At 40.2% G+C, this 20,640-nt stretch overlaps 2 protein-coding genes across 3 annotated transcripts in view; one reads left to right on the plus strand and one right to left on the minus strand.

Moving 5' to 3' along the window:
• Positions 1 to 1,178: 1,178 nt before the first annotated feature.
• Positions 1,179 to 6,625, plus strand: oaz1b (ornithine decarboxylase antizyme 1b). The gene is given in 6 exon segments (XM_051413569.1): positions 1,179 to 1,385; positions 4,159 to 4,210; positions 4,212 to 4,298; positions 4,740 to 4,912; positions 5,297 to 5,382; positions 5,520 to 6,625. Coding segments are annotated over 6 exon segments (654 nt in total). The 5' UTR covers positions 1,179 to 1,260; the 3' UTR covers positions 5,651 to 6,625.
• A 5,908-nt stretch (positions 6,626 to 12,533) lies between these two features.
• Positions 12,534 to 20,640, minus strand: part of LOC127371017 (E3 ubiquitin-protein ligase UHRF2) — a 29,258-nt gene continuing 21,151 nt past the window's right edge. For both annotated transcript variants that reach the window (XM_051413568.1, XM_051413567.1), the window contains exons 4-16: positions 19,650 to 19,868; positions 19,271 to 19,380; positions 18,921 to 19,107; positions 18,425 to 18,548; positions 17,124 to 17,231; positions 16,904 to 17,008; positions 16,662 to 16,768; positions 16,021 to 16,183; positions 15,643 to 15,780; positions 15,050 to 15,311; positions 14,669 to 14,817; positions 13,842 to 13,940; positions 12,534 to 13,744 (exon numbers count right to left, since the gene is read on the minus strand). In XM_051413568.1, the coding sequence (XP_051269528.1) occupies positions 13,598 to 13,744; positions 13,842 to 13,940; positions 14,669 to 14,817; positions 15,050 to 15,311; positions 15,643 to 15,780; positions 16,021 to 16,183; positions 16,662 to 16,768; positions 16,904 to 17,008; positions 17,124 to 17,231; positions 18,425 to 18,548; positions 18,921 to 19,107; positions 19,271 to 19,380; positions 19,650 to 19,868 (1,918 nt within the window). In that variant the 3' untranslated portion in view covers positions 12,534 to 13,597. The remainder of the gene's footprint in view (positions 13,745 to 13,841; positions 13,941 to 14,668; positions 14,818 to 15,049; positions 15,312 to 15,642; positions 15,781 to 16,020; positions 16,184 to 16,661; positions 16,769 to 16,903; positions 17,009 to 17,123; positions 17,232 to 18,424; positions 18,549 to 18,920; positions 19,108 to 19,270; positions 19,381 to 19,649; positions 19,869 to 20,640) is intronic.

Raw genomic sequence — 20,640 nt, forward strand, 5'->3', positions numbered from 1 at the left:
GCTATCCTAACGCGAGCTAACTTAAACTATCTTAATTTAATAATCATTAATAATCAAGAAGGACACGTAGTTAGTTTAGACTATTAAAATTAATTGTAATATATATACACCATAAACATATTTTAAAGGCATTCCAGATAGTTTCCGATGTGTTATTGTTATTGTCAGTTCCCTTTACGTGAAGTTACGTTTCTTTACGAGACGTTTACTTTGCGTTTCTGGTTAGCGTTAGCTTGTTAGCAGGAGTGTGAAGCTGTGTATAAGCAATCTGGCTGTAACCATGGTTTCCTCTTTCAAAATAAAAGTCCAGGCCTTTGTTTTTAAGTAAGTAATGGGAAGTCATTTTAAACTGTCACGTAAAATCATAAAATGTGGATTTATTCTGTGTTAAGCCAGGGATTATTTCTATGTTACATTGGTTTTTTTTAACAGAGTTCTGGCTGAAAATCCTGCTCACCTAAAATGCCCCAAATGAAATGCAGAGGGACCAACTACAGTTTTTAACCTTGGAAAAATCATCATCTTAACTTAAGGTCCAGTTATTATCTCTTCAAGCATCTTTCGACCTCATCTCATGGTCTTCATTGGGAGAGCAATCTCAAGCCACTAATGAAAGCTTGGAAAAAGCTAAAAGTAAAGATTATTTTGTCAAAACATTGTATACTTGTGAACTGATGTGATACCACAGACAACCACACACTTTTTGTTTTTCTTCATAGGATTCATTAACATTTGGTGAAAGTACCTCCTGGTGGATATTATGGAAATGTTTAAATTTGACCTTGGACTTATGCCCTCACTTGTTCTGTACATTCTGAATACAGTCCTGTTGTTTTTTAGAAGTTAAATATAATATATAAGACATAGCTGAATAAAAGTATATCACCTGTGTGCTTAACTTCTGAATTATTCTTTTTTTTTTTTTTTTTTTTTAACATTTTCTGGTATTATACAGCTATAGCGATAATGTAACTGGTCATTTATAATCCAGCATATTTTGTCATATCTACAAAGACTCTGATTTATGTTAATCTATATTAGTATTACAGAACATTTACACGTTTAACGATGTATGACAAGCCATCCGACCTTTATTTTGAAGTCGAATAAAAGCCCTAACGGAAGTGTGTAATTTCCATTGCGGGTAACTTAACTCCTGTATTTTTTTTTTTTTAACCAGCTCCCGACTCTCCGACCGACCACTACCCAGCAGAGCATAGCAGAGAGCAGTCAGCCCGTCGTGTCTCTACCCGAGGCCGGATGGTAAAATCCAACCTCCAGCGGATCCTAAACAGTCATTGCTTTGCTCGCGAGAAAGAAGGAAAACAGCAGTCTTATACTACCATGGCGGACTTGAGTAGTGGTATTTGTGACATGATTGGGAAGTAAGTAAACGATGGGGGGGAAAAAAAAAAAAAAAAACCTCACCTAGCTAACTGCTAACCGTGATGTGGGGGAGGGGTGGCTAAGCTAACCTAGATAGCATCCACAGAAAGCGGAAGTAAAACACGGTTAACTTTAAATGTACAGCTTTTATGTAATTCACTATATCACCAAACACCCCCCGCTGCGTTACGTTTTTGTGTCAACCGTAGATGTAGCTTTATTTTTTTGACGTGTCATATTAAAATAAGCTAACGTGACGGACATTCAGTCGCTGGCCCGAGAGACAGTTTGACTAGCGTTAGCGTTAGCATTAGCGTTAGCATTAGCATTAGCGAACGTTAGCTCAGAACGCCGTCGAACTTGTGGTACGTCACTGCGGTTAGCTAACTGCGCCAGCGAGCTAACCCGTTAGCATTAATATTCTGCTACAGTTCACATCAATGATTGTGTGTGTCTGTGTGTGTGTGTGTGTGTGTGTGTGTGTGTGTGTGTGTGTGGAGACTACTAACAGGTTTTGTAGTTCAGTTTGTCGTGGAAGCCATTGGTGTACGCAAAAAAAAAAACAAATCGATAACAGACGAGGGATTTAAAACAGAATTATTATTAACTCATATTTAAATCCAACACGACCAATAAAATATTGTTAGTTTACGATGAACAATTCAAAACATCAAACATTTGTAACTTTTTTTTTTTCTTCCGAAGAGTGCCTGTTAAACAGCGTACAGACACTTCATCAGCAGACAACCTGGCCTTAACTCGTGTTATTATTTAACTATGATATTTGGTGGCTTCAGGTTAAGGCAGAAGAGAATAATGACTCCAGGGTGTCAGTAAAGTCTCCAGGTGAGCACATGTTTTCTGGCCTCGTTGATCTCGTGAGCTGACAACGGAGGTCAGGTTGATTATTACGCAACTGACAGTTCACTGCGGCAGCCTCTTTGACGGCAGGGAGAAGTTGCCGTGCTGTGGTGCAGTGGTCCAAAAAGATAACCCGCTATCTATTAAGGGACAGTTTATCGTCTTTATTTTTTTTAATTTATGGTTTTATCAGCTTGGGCCCAGTGCCGAGTAGCCTTTGCACGAGAAGGTGGATTAACTTCGGTGCTGAATGATTTTACAGCCTCATCATTTGAAAGGTTGATCTGGTGTATAAAACACGGATTGGGAACTTAGCTGTTGTAAGGAAGTCACACAAGAAAGATATTTCGACTTTAACATGAAAGCTGCAGTGTGGTTAAATATAGTGTTGTATAATTGTATGTGAACTAGAGCAAATTATTAATTTGACTTTAGATTTTTCGATGGACAGAAAATTAATTTGCATCAAAAATGTATTTTTTTAATAATCACTGGTTCTTCTCAGACGTGAGTCTTTGATGCTTTTCTTTGTCAGATAGGAGAGTTCACTGGATATCTTCGGATTTTGGGGTGTTATTTGAATTAAAAATATTATTTTAATTAAATTGGACTGCTAGAAATTTGCATTTTTACTGTTATCAGATATAAAAAAAAGAAGATAAATTGATGATGAAAATTAGTTGCAGCCCTAATTTTGATAATCAGTTAATTTGTTTAAATTCTTGTTAAAGAAACAAACATTCTCGAGCTGAAGCTTCTCAGGTAAAATATATACATATAAATCTGGGGTTTTAGGAAAATATAATGTCTTTTTTCATGATTTTATATGCATAGTAAAGGACCCATTTATTGAAAAAATAACTTGCAACTATATCAGTGATGAAAATAACCATTAAATGCGGCCTCAATACAAACCCTACAGAGATCGGAACATGAAAACCTCTCAATTGCACGGCTTTGTCGGTGCCTTGGTTATGTGCGTACGAGGTCACAAGATACCATATGTTTACCCAACAAAGATTGTGTTTGTGGATGTTTGGTAGATGTTCGGGGCTCTGATAACAGCTTAATTTACACTGGCTGCTTCAACTAACCACAGTGAAATTTAATTTGAAGAATGTGAGTCTGGGTTTGTGCTTTTAACAGCAAATATTTTTGGTTTGTTGCCTCCCACCGCATCCTGCTGTGTCGTTGCACCGCTCTTAAACATTCTGTTAACAACTCTGTAAACACAGAGCCATTGTTTTTAGGAACACAAACTGTTAAGTGGTTGGAAAGAGCACCTAGGCCTGCTTGTGTAATACGGGTTGTGGATTGACCACTATGCTGTTAGTAGCCGCAGCAATTGTTTTTAAGTCCGTCTTGCTTTACATTACATTAACAGGTACTTTTTTACCAAAGTGACATAAGAAACCTCATAGGAACCAAAGCTATCATAATTTGGAGGTGTATTCTTTCTATACAATAATTAAAACAGTACAAGTGCTTAGGTTTTTGTTGTTTTTAGAACTGAGAAAACAAATCCCAGTGAGCTACTTCTAAAACGTAACATTTTATGGGCTTTAAAAAACAAGGCAGTGTACCGTTAGTCTTGATAACCGTAATATAATGCTAAAAGCATTTATCCTTGCAAGTTTGTGTTTTTAGGCAAAGAATTTCTATTGCTTGTGCACACTGTGAGACGCAAACATCCTTCTGTAGTTATTTGTGAAGTTACATGTGATATTAAATAGCTGCAGTTGGCACACTATGGCAAAGTTGGTCAAAGCCTTTATTTGTTTGTGCTGAGTCCCATGATGTCATATAAGGTACATGTTGAATTACAGGAAAAACCTTTTGTTATTAGTGCAATGTGGATTGGGATTTTTCAGTTACAGTATTGTGATTATGTCCTTCTGTCCTCCCCTCCAGTCTGTCCCTGCACTGTAGTAGTACCCGTGGCCCAGGGCCTCTGTGGTGCTCCTGATGCCCCTCTCCCACCCCTGAAGATCCCAGGTGGGCGAGGGAATGGCACGCGGGATCACACTCCTTCAGCTCGGCCGCTCTACTCAGTAAGTCTAGACACACACACACACACACCGTCTTACGGCTGAAATGTAGTCGATGGGACAGCGTTTTTTTCCAGAAGAAAAATAATGTGTCAAGTATACGAGCTGCTTCACACTGAAGCTATTTCCTGTCACATGATGCAGTGTCAGTCTGTTTACACAGCAGAGGAAGGCACACCAGGGTTTCACTTGATTCAGTCATCCATGCTCAGCAGTGACACATCATTCAGTTTCTTTTTCCCCTCAGTATTCAGTTTATTTATAGGCTCAGTTGCTTTGCTTGACCAGAGTTGCAGGATAGAAAATGAGGCCCATATGTGCATACCACATTTTTATTGTAGTCTAACTGGACACTGTAGAGAAACCTGCTGTCTACATGACATTGACACTTTGAATGTAATTCACTGCTGTTTTCAGATATGTTACTAGTATTTGTGTTTTCAGGACCGAAAGTTGACTGTAACGGAGGAGCCAGCAGGGAACGGTCGTCCCAGGATACTCCACTTCCAAAGTCGTCCCACCGTTACCAAGACGATACAGTGGGATGCTGTCCTAAGCAGCAGCGCACTCTATGTGGAGATACCTCTTGACCCTCTTCCCGAAGGCAGCAAGGAGAGGTGAGGCCAGACTGTTGGCCAGAGGAAAGAGCTCAAGTGGATTATAGCTTTAGGTCTTTGCAGTAGCACATTGAGCCATGTCACAGGAGAATAAACAGACAAGTTTAAAGTTAAAACAAGTAAAAATAGAAAAGTTGGCATGGAAAATGTTTAATCTTTAATCCTTGATTACCTGTTTTTTAATTAATTACATTTTAATTTTAGAGCTTCAGGTCAATTCATTTTAAAACATCTGAAAGGAAAGCCAAAGTAAAGATAATCACCAAATACACACCCATTTAAATAGTATATGCATGAGATTCAGCCAGTTGTGTTTTTGTGCTTGCATGTTAATGGGCTGTGTTCCCGTTTTCTAACCTAAGCTGCCCTCTGTTGTGCCTCCAGTTTTGCGGCTCTCTTGGAGTATGCTGAAGAACATCTGAAAGTCGTTAGCGTGTTTGTCTGCTTTTACAAGAACAGAGATGATCGTGGTATGTGCTAACAGCCCGGTTTTTTTCCCAGCACACCTTTTTCATTTATAACAGCCAGACAACTTTGACAACACAATTATTTTTGGCTTCTGTACTGCATCCTAACATCTGTTGTCCCTACCTTTTTATTCTTCCAGCTAAACTGGTGCGTACGTTCAGTTTCCTGGGCTTTGAGATTGTGAAACCGGGCCATGCCCTCGTCCCGCCCCGACCCGATGTTTTCTTCATGGCCTACAACTTTGACAGGGACTCCTCGGACGAGGAGTAGCCCTCTGGACAGCCCTTCCACCCCCCCGCTTACCTCCCCTTTTCTTCCCATTGTATGTTTGTCCATCCCATCCCAGTTTAGTCATACACCCCACCAACCCTCGGTGGTAGCAAGTATTCATCTCCCCATGCTTTTTGTGTTCAAGGGAATATGTAAGATGTGCATTTCCTGTTTCCACAGTCTATCTCTGTGTGTTTTTATTATACTGTTTTCATTGAAGATTAATCGGTGTTGTCATCTGAAGAGGAGGGAACCTTTGTTTTTTGGACTTCATATTGCAGTTGTCATCGCTATAAGTTAAGTTTTGGTATAATTTTCATTTCTCGTCAAGTCTTTGTTTTTATTGATATTCGTTTTATGATAGATTAAGGTGGGGGATTCTTCATTTCTTGAATGTACAACAAAAAGGTCATCAGGTTTACACTCGGGTACTCCAGCTTTGTTTTGATTGGCTAAATAATGACTTTAAATTTGTCCCATATTTTCTTTCTGTCTCAATTGAATTATAAATGCATTTCAGCGGGACCAGATTTATTTTGTAGCACTAATATCCTCTTAAAAGTATTAGGAGTTACTTTTGAGCGACAGCCCCAATAATTGGTACTTCATAGCTGCATAGTGAATCCATTTAGACTAGAGGTGGAGTGAAAAGATGAATGCTGTTGCATGTGTCTGATGTAGGCGCTTCAGTTTCAAGTTAAAGATCCTACAATGAGTGAATTGGTACAAAGTGAAAGGAAAGTGAATAATCCAAAGTGCTTTTGCTTCTTTCTGCCATGTATATCTGACTATATTGTAGTATTTTGTTTTGGAGGTTGAAAAAAAAAACATGCTGTGATGTTATGATTGAATTTTTTTTCCATTTTGATTAGCATTACTTTTAACTTTTTTTCATGATAGTATTGAGTTTGTTGTTCACCTGCATAGTGGTACCTGTTGTGCTTCTGTGATAATAAAACAAACAAACAAAAAACATCCCTTTTTTGTACAGCCTTATTTGGATTTAAACTAAAGTGTCTATTCTTTGGGTTAGAAGAAAAACCTAATGAAGAGCTCAGATCTTGATTCCTCTTCTTAAAATTAAATATCCAGGCAGTGAATTCATTCAGTGTAAAGCCTGGGGAACATTTGTCTGCTGGAGGTTCACTAATACTACTGCATGTCAGCCAGTGGTGGATTTTAAACTGGGCTTACTACAGAATTATATGTAATAAGGGATTTCTGTTTTATTCAAGTTTTATTTATACGCATCCTTATTACCTAACGGCACTGTAAAGCACATTTAATGGTCCCTGGTCATATTTCACTAGTACCCAACATGAAGTAGTCTGTGCTGCTCAGTCTGCACAAATTGAACAAAATCAGGTCAGTTACAAAAGAGCAGTAGGGCAGACATCCAGAACATGTCCTGTGTCTTCATGCCACCAGGAGGCTCCACACAAACTACACAGGACCATTCAGAAGATGATTTTAAACTTTTCATCTGCAGTATACATAACAAGATTTGCAGTTCTAAAAGCGTGTTGGTTACCCCACAGCCTCACAAAGCCTGATGAGGTGTGAATAATCTCAGAGTGACAGACTTTCACCTAACTGGTCCTCAAATTAGCCGCACATAATGATTCTGCATTGATACACGCTGGAGGGGAACACTAAACAGTTAATGACTGCTCACCCAGTACCATTACCTCACATGAGCTTTGGGTCATAGTACACCCACACAGTTGATTTCACTTAATTTGGTTAATTAGACCTTATTGTATGTGTACAGAGTGTGCTTGATAGTGTACCTACTCTGCCAACTTAAATCTACTGTCTTTATGATTAGTCCATTATAGCTCCTGCCTTACTTCAACCTGCGTAGAAGTATAATAATTTCTTCACAGCAGCCATTTTGACATGTCACAGTAGGAAAAGCACAGGTGTTACTAACAATGGTTCTGTTCTCAAGCTCCCCAGTCAGCTGTGACAGTGAGCCACCTAAAGCTGCTAAATGCACTTCAACTATCACTGATTTTTATTATTTTCCTGCTGTGACATGTCAAAATATCTTCCATAACATAAGGGCTATTACTGTTTAATTGAAACTAATGGGATTTGTAAGTGCTAATTATGATGTAACGTAGTGTATTTTTAATGGCGAAACATCACACAGCGTTCTTTGACAGCACAGCTCAAGCTGCAGTCCAAGTTTACGCCTGGCCAGTGACGTGCTTCTTGTATCGAGTTAAAACAGTTTGATGAAAGGTGTAGGTTTTTCGGTATTCAGTGGGCAGCAACAATAATTAACTAGAAACTAACATCAGAATCTGTATCCCTTCCCATGTGGACACAGCGTTATCTGCTGTAGACCAGCTTCAGTTATTTCCACTACATACTGACTGAGGAGAATAGTGATTGTGCCAATTTAAAGCACGAAAGGCTGTAAAATTCACTTTTTTTTTTAATTTTGCAAAGACACACCACCTGTTTAACTTAACTATAGCAGGAAACGTTTACCATTTGTATCAAGAAATTCATCATCTGATCATTCATCAGAACAAAGTATCCAACAACAGCAGTTTGGTGGAAAATATAATGTAGAGTTACTAAATATACGCCTTTAAAGGGTTTTATGGGAATTTTATTATTAATTTTCTATGACAAAAACTATAATTAGTTGGCCTAATGTCAGAGAGCTTTGATTAACATCACTATAAATTAATTTGGGAGTAGGAGTTGGTCTGCTTGACCACTTTAGATATTAATTTCATGGTAGAGACATTAGCGTCACTCACTATAATCTACCGACTTCACATTTTACAATCTAAATCTAAAGTCATTAGCTGCGTGAAATCTGTTAAATACAGGACAAAAAGAAAAGAAGCAGGTTTTTTTTTTTTTTTCTGGAATCCAAATATTTAATAGGTACATATCAAGTATTATTATGACATGTATAAAATTTCAGATCACAATATGAAGCAATGAAACTCCTCAGACTGGCATATGCTGCAAATGTTTGAGGTCGCCACATAAAAATGACTAATGATTAAAATAGAAGAGAAGCAACTAAAATGGTAGAAAAATGGCGTACAGACATAGATAATAGTAAGCATTCTAGGAAAATTAAATGCGACTTTTCAAACTTTTTTCTTCAATAGAGAGTGCAATAAAAGTAAAAAACAACACAGCACTGAAGCCAAGCGTCCACAAGACGTCTAAAAAAGTGTTAGTAGTGTAGGATCACGGAGGGCAGAAGACAGCGGAAAGAGAGGAGAGAGAGGGGGGAGAGAGAGCGAAGGTCACAGCAGAGAAAGAAACAAGGCCTATTAGCTTGCCAGTCAATGCAGGAAGAAAATAATCTTTGAACAAGATTGAGCAACAGTGGAAGTAATGCACATCACAGTTAGCTTTAAAAGACCATAGTAGCATTTGTACTTGCATGTTGTTGTTAAAAAAACAAAAACAAAAAAAAATCCTGAATGATTGAACAGAAACAAGGACATCACCACAAACAAACAAACAGCTGGCCAATGACAGGGTGGAAGAAGTTAACGGTAACAATTGCCGGGTGTGTGTGTGTGTGTGTGGGGGGGGTCGGAACAGAGTAGTAAGAAACTGATGTGTACAGCAGCAGTGTGTTATCTCAGCTCAGCTCTACACTAAACATGGCTTTGCGTCAAAGACTGTTACGGGTGTTACGCGATGATGTCGGTGAACGAGAGGCTACATTTTTCTCCCACGAAACCAACTCAAGAGTTAAAACTATTCTCAGATGCGTGATCTGAAATTCAGCACTCCAGGGTCCAGATCACAACAGATCAGCACAGAGGACTGCTGCTGCTGCTGCTGCTGCTGCTGCTGCTCTCCACTGGGGTGTTTTTGTTTTAGTTCCTATCAGACCTGCCAACCCTGGACATTTTAAAGTACCATATCAGCACAGGAAAAGATGCAAATCTGTGTCAGCTGCTCAAGGTAGAAAGAACTATTTTAACTCAGATCTAACAGATATAAATGTAAAAATAACTGAACATGTATGGGTGCACAGGACATCATTTACATGGTAACAATAAAGCAATAATTATTTAAAGATTATCAAACAATTTGGGGAATAATGTACAAAAAAAAAAAAGTGGAAAGGATGAATGACATGCAGTCGTATTCTCAAAGGTTATGACATATTATGTCATTGGTCTTATTTGTGGCGGCGTTCTTTTAGCAATTACAATTTATGTGAAGCTTCCAAGTGCATTTAAAAGATATGGAGTGGGCAGTTCTTCGCTGGTCGGGCTGAATCCACTGGACAGTAACGTATAAGAACATGTAAACATAGAAAAGTAGCTTAAAAAAATAGTCAAGAAGTTTTGAGCTCTGTACAGGCTCGTTGTAAGAGAATTAAAAAGTTGTGGGTCTTTTGGTCTGCTGCATCTGAGGAAAGCACGCGCGTTTTGGACTGTACGCTGCTGTAGGCGGAGGAGGAGGTATTGGGAATTTATCACAAGTTGCAGGATTTTCTGCCACCGAATTAGGCTTTCACTTCCTCCAGCGGCGTCACAGCGCTTAAATGAAATGATGAGCTATGTCTGGCTATGCAGACTGGGCTTTCGCCGTTTGAAGGGACGTGCGCAAATGAACTGCGATTGACCAAAGCCTCCCATTTCGTCCCATTTCTAAAGCCTGAACACAGAGCCAAGAGGAGGTGCAGAAGGTCTAGTTTTCCTTGTTTCATGTTCACAGCTGCCGTTAAATACTTTACTTACTATAATTTTGGACCATGGTGTGTTCATAGCTGATGATCTAGTGAAACAAATGCTTTCCTAAATGTTTCAGTTGTTTTTAGGTTACGCCTGGAATCCACACAGACCTGGCTGTCTCGCACTGATTGATTGATGATTGATATGGTATGTCACGCATGCTCTTAATCCACATAAACGTGTACAATGTTATCCAGCATGTGCAAAAAAAGAGAAAGAAATGGAGCCAGTTCTCTCTCATAGGATACCTCGTCTTTGGAACCAACTGTCTGTGTGAAGAAATCGGTTTCTGTATTTACGTATTTGAGATCTACGTATTAAGTGCAACCGACAATCAGAACTGATCAGTAACTCTCAAACATTTCTGTCTGCTTCCAGGTCTGCTCTGTTATTAACTCAGACTTCTCTTTCTCTAAAACCTAAAGTGTAAGTAAGGATGAAATGAAGGGAGGTCCATTGCCTCGTGTCTTCTGTTCTAAGTGTTGTTTTTTCAATTGAAACGTCTTTACTTTTTCTAAAAGCTTCTTCATGACACTTCAATGTTTTCTTTTTTGGCTGAAAGGGGCATGCACATTAAATGATTAACCCAGGCCCATATTTATGTTTCACTCCACATCTGACAATGGGGTGCAGTAAAGGACATAATTAAAACTTTACCTTGCACATACATACAGTTTTCTATTATGTATTCAAGGTTATGTTGAATTGAAGTGTATTAAAACACCCTACCTATCGAAATGTGTTATGCTCATATACACCAGTGAACTCTCACATATGCACTCTTTAAAACCTCTCGCAATACTGAGAAGCTCTCACTTGTGCCACGAAAGGATGGGTATTGTTTACATTTCTCAGTATTAGTGTCAATACGATTGAACAAAGCCTTTTCCATACTTTAGACTATGACTTCTTTCTACAAAAAAACTTTTTCAGTTTTAAAAAAGAAGTTCTCAAATGCTAAACGTTGTCTAAAGGCAACCAGCCATGCAATAACTCGGCTTAAACAAAATAGTCTAACATTAGGATTTTAAATCAGTACATTTCTGATTTCGGTACTTCAGATAAGAGGCGATGAAGCTGTATCTTGCATACAATCTAATGTTTTAATCCCAACCAATTTCAGAATTTGTTAGATAAATCCTTTGTTGCAAATCTTTCTTAGTACGTCAAGTGTACAATTGGTGAGACAACCTCATAGCACTGAAAGTACAGTATATTTTGTTCCATTTTTCTGAAAAAGTATTGACAAATAAATGACAATATCATACTGGTCACACAGTACATTTCTATCTAGCTTATATACTGTTATATTGGGGAACACTGCACATTTTGGCAGTGTCCCTGAGCCTCTGATGGTGTGAATCCACATAATTATCATGTTGATTAGAAAGCTCTTTGTCAGAAATCAATGGCCTTTTTTTCCAGGCTCATTGACACAGATGTATCTCCATTTTCTGGATGTAATGTGACAACAAATAACTGACATCTTCCTGGCTGTGCAATCACTCATCTGACTACTTTTCTACAATGAGGGAGAAGCAGCTCTCCACTGAACATTACACTAAATCTAACAGAAAGAAGAACAATAGTGAAAGGATGTCTGCTGAGCACAATATATGCTAACCGTCTTTGTGTGAAGTCCTGCTTGATTGTGGTTGCTTGGTAACACCAGGGACAACCGCAGTGTGCCCTTCTGTGTAAGCGGCGCACCTCACGCTTTTCAAGCATTTCAGGGCGCTGCATGTAAATCTTTAATTTTCATTATATCATTACAGTATTTCTCTGGTAGACCAATTAAAAAGGGAAATACTAGAACGTACTCATCTAAAATACAGTTTAGTCCATCTGCCTGAAGAAGTGGAACCATGAATGAACGCATGTGTGAAAATGCATATGGATGTGAGAACTTCATTTATGAATGTCTTAACATTAATGTTTAACAATGATTTTTACAGCGTCGGAGGTTTCAACAGCACTTATGGGAGAGATTTAATACTAGTTGTACATGTTTGTTTAACGTGTCTTGCTAAAGACAATCATTTGGTACTGCCCTGTTTGATACTTCACAAGTATATATTGCATTTTCTTCCTAGGCGTGATTAACCTGCTCTACAGCCTAATGTCTTTGGTATGTTTATGAAGTGAGTGCCTTTATTTTTTTTTTGGACTCCACATAAAATCTAAGGAGAGAGTTGTGCCTGTTGATCATTGTTGTGTTCACCAAGTATGCAAGATTGCTGCTCAGAAATCTCCTGACACTCTCAAACAAACCGGAGACAGCTGCCAATTTCTGTTCTCTGCAAATGCACTGACAGTTTTCTCTGGCGAGACATTTGCTATTCTTATTAGCTCAAGGCATGGCGATGGCATTATTCCAAGTGACATGAGCAGCTAGCAGGATGCTAGCATGTGCTCCTGATTAACATACAAAATAAGTCTGCCGCACATGTCATTGATAAAGTGCTTCAAGGGCATAAAACACTGTGTGCTTCATTTCCATAGATTAATAAATGTAAATTCTTGACTGTCAGTGGGTCACATGACCTACTTGCTCACATTGAATGCTATGCAGGGGTGGTTACCTTAAAATTGTCTGTCCTGCTGTGCCTAAAAATCACTGTATTAAACTAGCACCTTTATCTGCCAGCTGAGTAAAATACTGCACATACCATATATGATGCATCTCAGCTGAGTATGTTGGTGTAAAACTGCGTACATGGTACACAAAATGTGCACAGGTTGGCAGGAGTCTAATGGATAATTAAATTTCCACTCAAACAATGTGCTGTATATCAATTTGTTGAACCAACGGACAACACAGTGGAAGGGCAAACCAAAAAAAAGAGAGCTAATATCTTGAGGTGGCTAGTGGGTGTGAATTGGGGGCTCCTTTTGTGCGTTTGTCTTTGTGTGCGTTTGTGTGGCAGGAGTAGGGAGGTTTAAAAATTTTCTTGAAATTCAGGCTGGTGATGTTAATGGAGACGGTCCAAGTTCAACAGATGAGGTCAGTCCCTACTGAGGTTGTTTGTGTATGAATGATTGTATACATAAATGGCTGTATATGCAATATACATTTGCCCGTGGGTAAGTACAGTATGTGTGCGCAATGCGTTTTAAAGTGGAGCTCTAGGTTCTCGCCGGTATACGTGGGTGCACAGAATGGATGCTTATGTGCGTGTATGTACGTATTCTACTTATAAACGTGATTTTGACCTCATCGGCCCTTGCTGTAGCCGGGAAAGAACTGGTCGAGCAACAGCTGGAGCGTCACGTTTTGGGTCATGACGTAGTCTTTGCCCAGGTCGTGGCGGCAGGCAGGGCAGGTGTACACCTTTGCTCGGAACGACCGCTGGAGACAAGTCTGGGGAGAGAGGAAGGTAGGAAGGGATTCGCACATAAATACAAAAGGCAGGGTGTTTTGAATAGTGGTGGTTACAAGTGTTTCACTCAGCACGTACCTTGCAAACGTTATGTGAGCAGACAGTGGTGATGGGTTGGAAGGCCAGCTCCTGGCAGCACACACACATGAAGATTTGCTCCATCTTGCGCAGGAAATTCTTTATATGTTCACAGACAGAAACACATGAAAAATATATATTACTGTAGGAAAAAAACTTTTACAGTCTTACCCTTTATGAGGTAGGTTGGTCATACTGCCATTTTAAAATTCATAAGATTACATCCAGCTCTGCCAAATATAAAACAGTAACATACTGGTCTTGAAATGAGGGAATATGGAGGAAACTGATTCAGGAAGTTAAAATCCAACTGCAACTTAAAAAGTGCCTTTCCAACGTTGGTTTTCACGCTTGATAGCTATTTGTTGCTCAGCTGAAGCCCATTAAACACACATCAAATATACCTGTAAATGTCACTTTGGTCCAGTTAGATGCTGGTGTGGTCCTTATGCTTCAAAATCACTACTAATAACACAACGTCTATCAATGACATGGAGCTAATGCACAAGTCTGTTTACTTTCTCTCTCACTCCCTACCGGCACTCTGGCACCCTGCCAGCTGCTGTCAAACAGACACTGACGCGCTCAGTGTCTGACACCTCCAGCCAGTGAAAAGGATCAATCCTGATCCATCTTTTATCTTCCTTTTAATAAAACAAAACTATTAACAATACATTTAAACCCCTTACTGACATTGTTTTAGACTATGCAAAGGAATGAGTAAATGTGATTTCAGCTGGACTTTAAGATCTGAGACTAAGGGGATGAATTTCATCAGTGACATTAAATGAGCTGTCCTTGAAGAGGCTGCAAACTGGGATTCATACCGGTCCCTCTTTAAGGTTTCCCATGGCTTCATCCCAGAGTTTCTTGTTGGCTGTGTCCTTCTGGATCAACTGCTGCTGCTGCTCTGACAGCTGGAAGGTCTCCTCTATCTTCACCCGTTTACAGGGAGGCTCTGCCACCGGTGACGGCTCTGGTGAAGACACACAAATAAGACTTAAAAAAAAAAGGAAAACAAAGCTATTCTTCCAGAATAAAAGACAGTTAGAGTGGTCCATGCCTGAGGAAAATAAGATGCTGATGGATATTAAATTTTTACAAGCTATCTTATAAAATAAGTTTCACTGCTCACACTGTTCTCACCTGTCCTCTTCTCACAACACCTTGTCTGACCTGCTTTAAGCTGCATCTCTAAAAGCACCCACCACTATCTCTGGTTGTCTTCTGCTCTCCATTACTCTGTGGCTCTTCTTCATCCATACTGGCCATTGGCTGCTGCTGCTGCTGCTGCTCCTCCTCCTCCTCCTCTTCCTCTTCCTCGCCATTCTCCTCTTTCTCCTTGATCTTGCGGTGTCTCCGTGGCCTCCCCCTGCCGGGATAGTGCTTACTCCGGCCGCCGCGACCTGGTCTGGCACAGGCCTCCTTCTTTGTTTTGTTAGCCATGGCTGCCAAGTAGCCTGGCGGGTACTTTAGACAGACGGGGAGAGACATGAGCACCGCTTTATTTGGAAGAGGGAAGTAGTTTTGTTCTATATTCAAGATGTACATTTGCAAAAGAATGCCTTAGTGGATATCTGTAGTGTGTATCGGTGAAGTACACACACACACACACACACACACACACACACACACACACACACACACACACACACACACACACACACACACACACACACACACACACACACACACACACACACACACACACACACACACACACACACACACACACACACACACACACACACACACACACACAGAGAGAGAGAGAGAGAGAGAGAGAGACTCGCAGTCTAACCTGAACAGCAAGGCCCAGCTTTTTGATCCTCTCCAGTCCTTCGGGTGTCCATGGTGCTGGTTCCAAATCGTCCCGTCTCAGCAGGTACCGCCACACAAGGTAACCACACTTTCCAATCTCTGGCCAGTACTTTACCACCTAAAATTCACACACAACCAGAATAACATTAAATGTATCAATTTCAGAGCCATTTTAGGTATTTTTTTTAGGGAAGTGCATAGTGGCACTACTGCTGTCATAGGGGCTTGAACCCAGTTCTAACTAACATTACAATAACACTGGTGCTGGTCCATATTTGTAATAACGTCTCTGTATTTTAAGCAGCTTCACTTGAAGTTAGCCGATCTGTTTTCGGTTTACAGCGAAATGCATCATTACCTTGTATATACCATCATAGCGGTTTCCCTCCTCAGGAGCGTATTTGCTGATGCGTCGCCCTTTGGAGCTGCGCACCACTCTCACTGGCTTTCCTGCCCGCCAGTTCCTCGATTCTGCCCCGTCTTTGTCATTCAGAGGTGCATCGCAGTTTAAAGCCAATGCCCTGCAGGAGTCAGGATCCAAGAGTTATAGAAAGACAGAAGGACGTCTGACTAAAGATGATGGATGATAATGAATAATCAGTTATTGATTGCTGTTAAGTCTATCTAGTTTATTTTTTAAATAAAATCAAAAAATCTTTCCTTTTTTTTTTTTTCCCCCATAGTTAGAGCTGCAGCCATTTTCCTGCCCTGGGATATGATCGTTTAACCGAAATAGCTTTCAGACAAAAACATAATATCAGTATTTTATATTGTGCAAGTTCGACCCCTGAGCTTGACTAAACTGAGAGAAATTGAGCTTTAAATTCAGCCTGAACTGAGCCAACAGGGTCCAGTAGGAGCCATCTATTTTAAGTTCAAACTTGATGCACTGCGGTGCCTCAGTGGACATTTCTGTTCTCTATTAAAATGACAAAACACCATACTTGTATCTTTGAGATCAAACTTACATACATAGGAGGTCATCTTTCAGTGTCATACCTGTTCATGTGTGTCAGGGTCTGGTCAAAAGAGTGCTCTCCGATCCGTTTGTTTCCTGAGAGGTCACGACCCCCGCTGCCCGTGTAGGTGAACTCATCTCCCCGGTCCTACAGCAAGTCATGGTAACCATAAAAAAGGTGATCAGCATATGTGACTCTGCCAACTATGTGCCAGAGTAAAACAACAGGTAATCCACATAATAGAGTTTAATCCACATCTATTAAAAAATACAAATAACTCACCACTTCATCCTCAAAGCCCCCAGCCAACACCAGCGAATAGGAGCCATCGTTACTCCGTCCGTGGATACCACCGACATGTGGCCTGTGAACACCTGCCTCACTCACCTTTAAGTGTGAGGGATATATTAGGGAAAGATATTATCCATAACAACATAATGTTTGTTTATTTAATTTCTATATATACCTAATTCATTTGTAATGCACTGTAAAAACAACTAACCTGAACTCTGAATTTCCAGGTGGTTCCAACAGGAATACCGGGTATGGGTCCGTAGTGGTTTGATGGAACAATTGTGCACTCCTTGGTACGCCCCACACAGGCCATACCCTGCAATTACACCAAGAAAGACAACAAAGAATCTAAGCCGCATGCACAGAAATACCACCAAATGTCAGCGAGTGCCAATGCCTTTAGATCACATTATGATGAATGCGAGGACAATGATTCAGAATTCAGCATTCTATTCATAAGCTACACATGATTTCAAAAGTAAGAAGACAAAGAAAAGTATTTTATTTTAAGGGTTATAAAATTACGATAATGTGAAAGGCAAGTATAAATGCTGTGTGACTCACAGCACTTAAATGTGCCCAAACACAAAAGCCAGGCTGTTTTCAATTAGTCCACAGAGAAAGGGAGCATTCTGGTAAAGAAATGAGTTATTTTCCGTTGGCAGTTCCAGGAAAGTGGCTAAGTCATGCTTAATGGCATTGTTCACATTACACCATGGAGCAGAGCGTCAGGGAGACAGCCAGGCCGGGATGGAAACGAGCCACACAATATCTCAAAGTGTTGCCATGAGAAGACTCTGAGGAGATTTTGAGGAAAATATTTAACAGTATGTTTAAAACAGATGCTTTTTAAAAACTATTTTCAATACATGTCAGCTGTCTTCCCTTTATCTTATTTTCTGCCTCGGCAGCTAGCAGTGAGGTAATTTGCAAAGTAAGAAATTCTAAATGTAATTTTGCCCTTGTGTGAAAAAGGAGGTGTACACAGTGTTCATTAGTCATGTTATTATTATTATACAAGAAGAGCTTTATAATCAATAACACATTAATATTTATACAAACGTAGGCATTTGCAAAAAATGCTATGACTCAAACCAACATTGTTAATCCACCTCGGGACGCTGATCTAAGTTAAGTAGATGTTAAGTATTGTTGACTGGATCTTAAAGTTCTGATCTGATCATTTGATTCGCGGGGAAAAGCTAAGATGTGCACAGGCAATATTTGACAGAGCTTCAAAGGAGGTGCACACAAAACGCTTCACATGAAACACACTATTTACCTTTGATAACGGCACAGGCACAGACACAAACACTTGCTGTTGTGTACTCCATTTCCATTAGGACTGTTATGTTTTGATGAAATTGTAACTTTGCTGGTGAGATTTATTTTACAGTTCTTAAAGGATTGTAAATATACACAAACATGCATACATACATATATTTATATATGTATATATGTGTATATGTATATGTATATTACAGACCTTGAGGTGCCCCTGGGTCTCACCTTTCCCCAGTCCCTTTGACTCTCAGTTGTTGCCGAAGGCATCTTGGCTTTCTTCTTGCTGGCTTTGAGCTTCTCTCCAGCCTTAACAACCTCACTGGTGTCGTTCTTACAGGTGGGACAGTACCTGGCAGAATGAGAGGAAATTGCTTCTGTGGATGTAGGCAGGTGAGTGTGTGAGAGTTTGAATAGAGCTGCAACAAAAGCTCTACATACAAATTTAATGTTTAGCTTTTTGCTGTTTTATTTCCACTAAGCAATACATGCAAGACACAGAAACAGAGGGTGCTGATCTTGCTCTCCCGAACTAAGCCGCTTCATTAGATAATCTCACACCTGTGACTGTATTGTGTCATTATTCTATGTTTATTTCAATCTCAATCACCCATTAATTACTGCTTCAATGTGCTTCAGCTCACACCAAACACCATTAATCAACCATTTCAAATTGAGAAGCACAGGATGTTGTGGCCAATTGCTGAGTTATGCGCTTTCTCACCAGTCCTCGTCTTCCGGGATGGTGGCCAGTGGCGGGTTGAGGCAGTAGATGTGAAACGCCATGTTACACTCATCACACAGCAGCTGCATGTGGGCATCCTGCTTCCCACCACACACGCAGCAGGAGCAGAAGCGACACTCTGCTTCGGGGTCAGCCTTGCAGTGCTTACACTCTGGCCCACTCTTCCCTGGATCCAAGAACAGAATTGAAACATTCATACACAGATGCACATGTGTGAACAGAAACTTAAAGATGATCTTATGGTATGGTCACGCTAAAATATACCTTCAAAAGCAATATGGACAAGTTTTGCCACTATTTTCACTGTGTGTGTATGAGTTTCTGCATACGTTTAAATTGTCCATCTGCAGCTGAGAGTGCACGAGCTCCTGGTTTCTCCACCTGGTAGATTTCATCCAGAAACTGAACTTTACAGTCCCCGATTACATCTCCAGGACCCCTATGGGGAGGGCGAGAGACAAGAATGAGAAAGGAAGAGAGAGACAGAGACGACAGTGCAAGACAAAAAAAAAAAAAAACAAGAGGAAAGTGAAAAGATGTGTTATTAAGAATGTTATAGAGAGATAGAAAGAAGTCACACAGCGAAACGTTACATTTTATGTCTTGGTAAACAACAAAAACACAAATTGGCTGAGCAGATATTCTAATAAAGAAAATAAAACAGCAACCCGACGCATCACCCTCCCACCTAGGAGGGAAGATCCTCACCCCAGGAGGATCTTGACTCGGAGCTCCTTGTTGGTGCGGGTGGTTTGGCTGACTGTCTGAACCTCAGCGTCGAACCAGAAGCCCCTCTCATCTGGTGTCTCCATATTGTAGTTGACCATCACGTGCATGCCCACCTGGAGCTGGTCCCACCGCAGCAGGGTCCTGGCACGTGGCCGCACATCCACGCATCGCATCTCAACCACGCCGTTCTCTGGGTAGCTGGGAAAGAAAGAAGAGAAGAGAGAATGAAGGCGGTTAACATGTGTAAGTATTTTAATGTCTGCTGTCATCACTCTGATTTTCACACTGCTATCTTATCTACTGAAATAAGGGTTGAGCACTAAAGCACTTGGCATTAATTATATCCTCATGGTGGCAAGAAATCTGCGTAAGAATCCACAGCAAAAAGCGGCTATTCAGAACAGCATATTCTATAAAAACAGATGGACGTGAACTATTTAACAGCTCAATGCGTTAAGTCACAGACTGCACCACTGACAAGCAATATATGCCTCCTTTGTGCAGGAACATACAAGTCCATGCAAGTCTGCAGAAGCCCACACAAGCACAGAGGGGTGAAAGCTGTAAAAACAAGTGGATTTTGCATAAAAAGCTGTCACTGCTGTCAGTCTACAGACCTACGTCAATTTAATGAAATACGAGTTTAGCGCTGTGATCTGCCTTCTTCGGTCTGCCGCAGAATGCAGTGTAAATTAAATATGGCTAACAGCACAATATGGTGTTATTTTTTGTTTTAACAAAGGTTCAAGCACTGGTCTACTTAAAGACAAGGCCAGGCAAGATTTTAGCTAAAACCTCCACTAGAAGTCAAACAAAGTCAAAAATACTATTACCAGTAACCATGGATTTAAATTTAGACTGGACTAGTTTTACACATTATGTCTTCAGGACAAATAGGATTTTCTTTCCCACCAGCAGCTCATACATATTCTATACGAGTTTCTGACACAGAAAGCTCAAACAATTAAAC

Source organism: Dicentrarchus labrax, unplaced genomic scaffold, assembly GCF_905237075.1.
Source record: "Dicentrarchus labrax unplaced genomic scaffold, dlabrax2021, whole genome shotgun sequence".
In the NCBI taxonomy this organism is placed as follows: Eukaryota; Metazoa; Chordata; class Actinopteri; family Moronidae; genus Dicentrarchus; species Dicentrarchus labrax.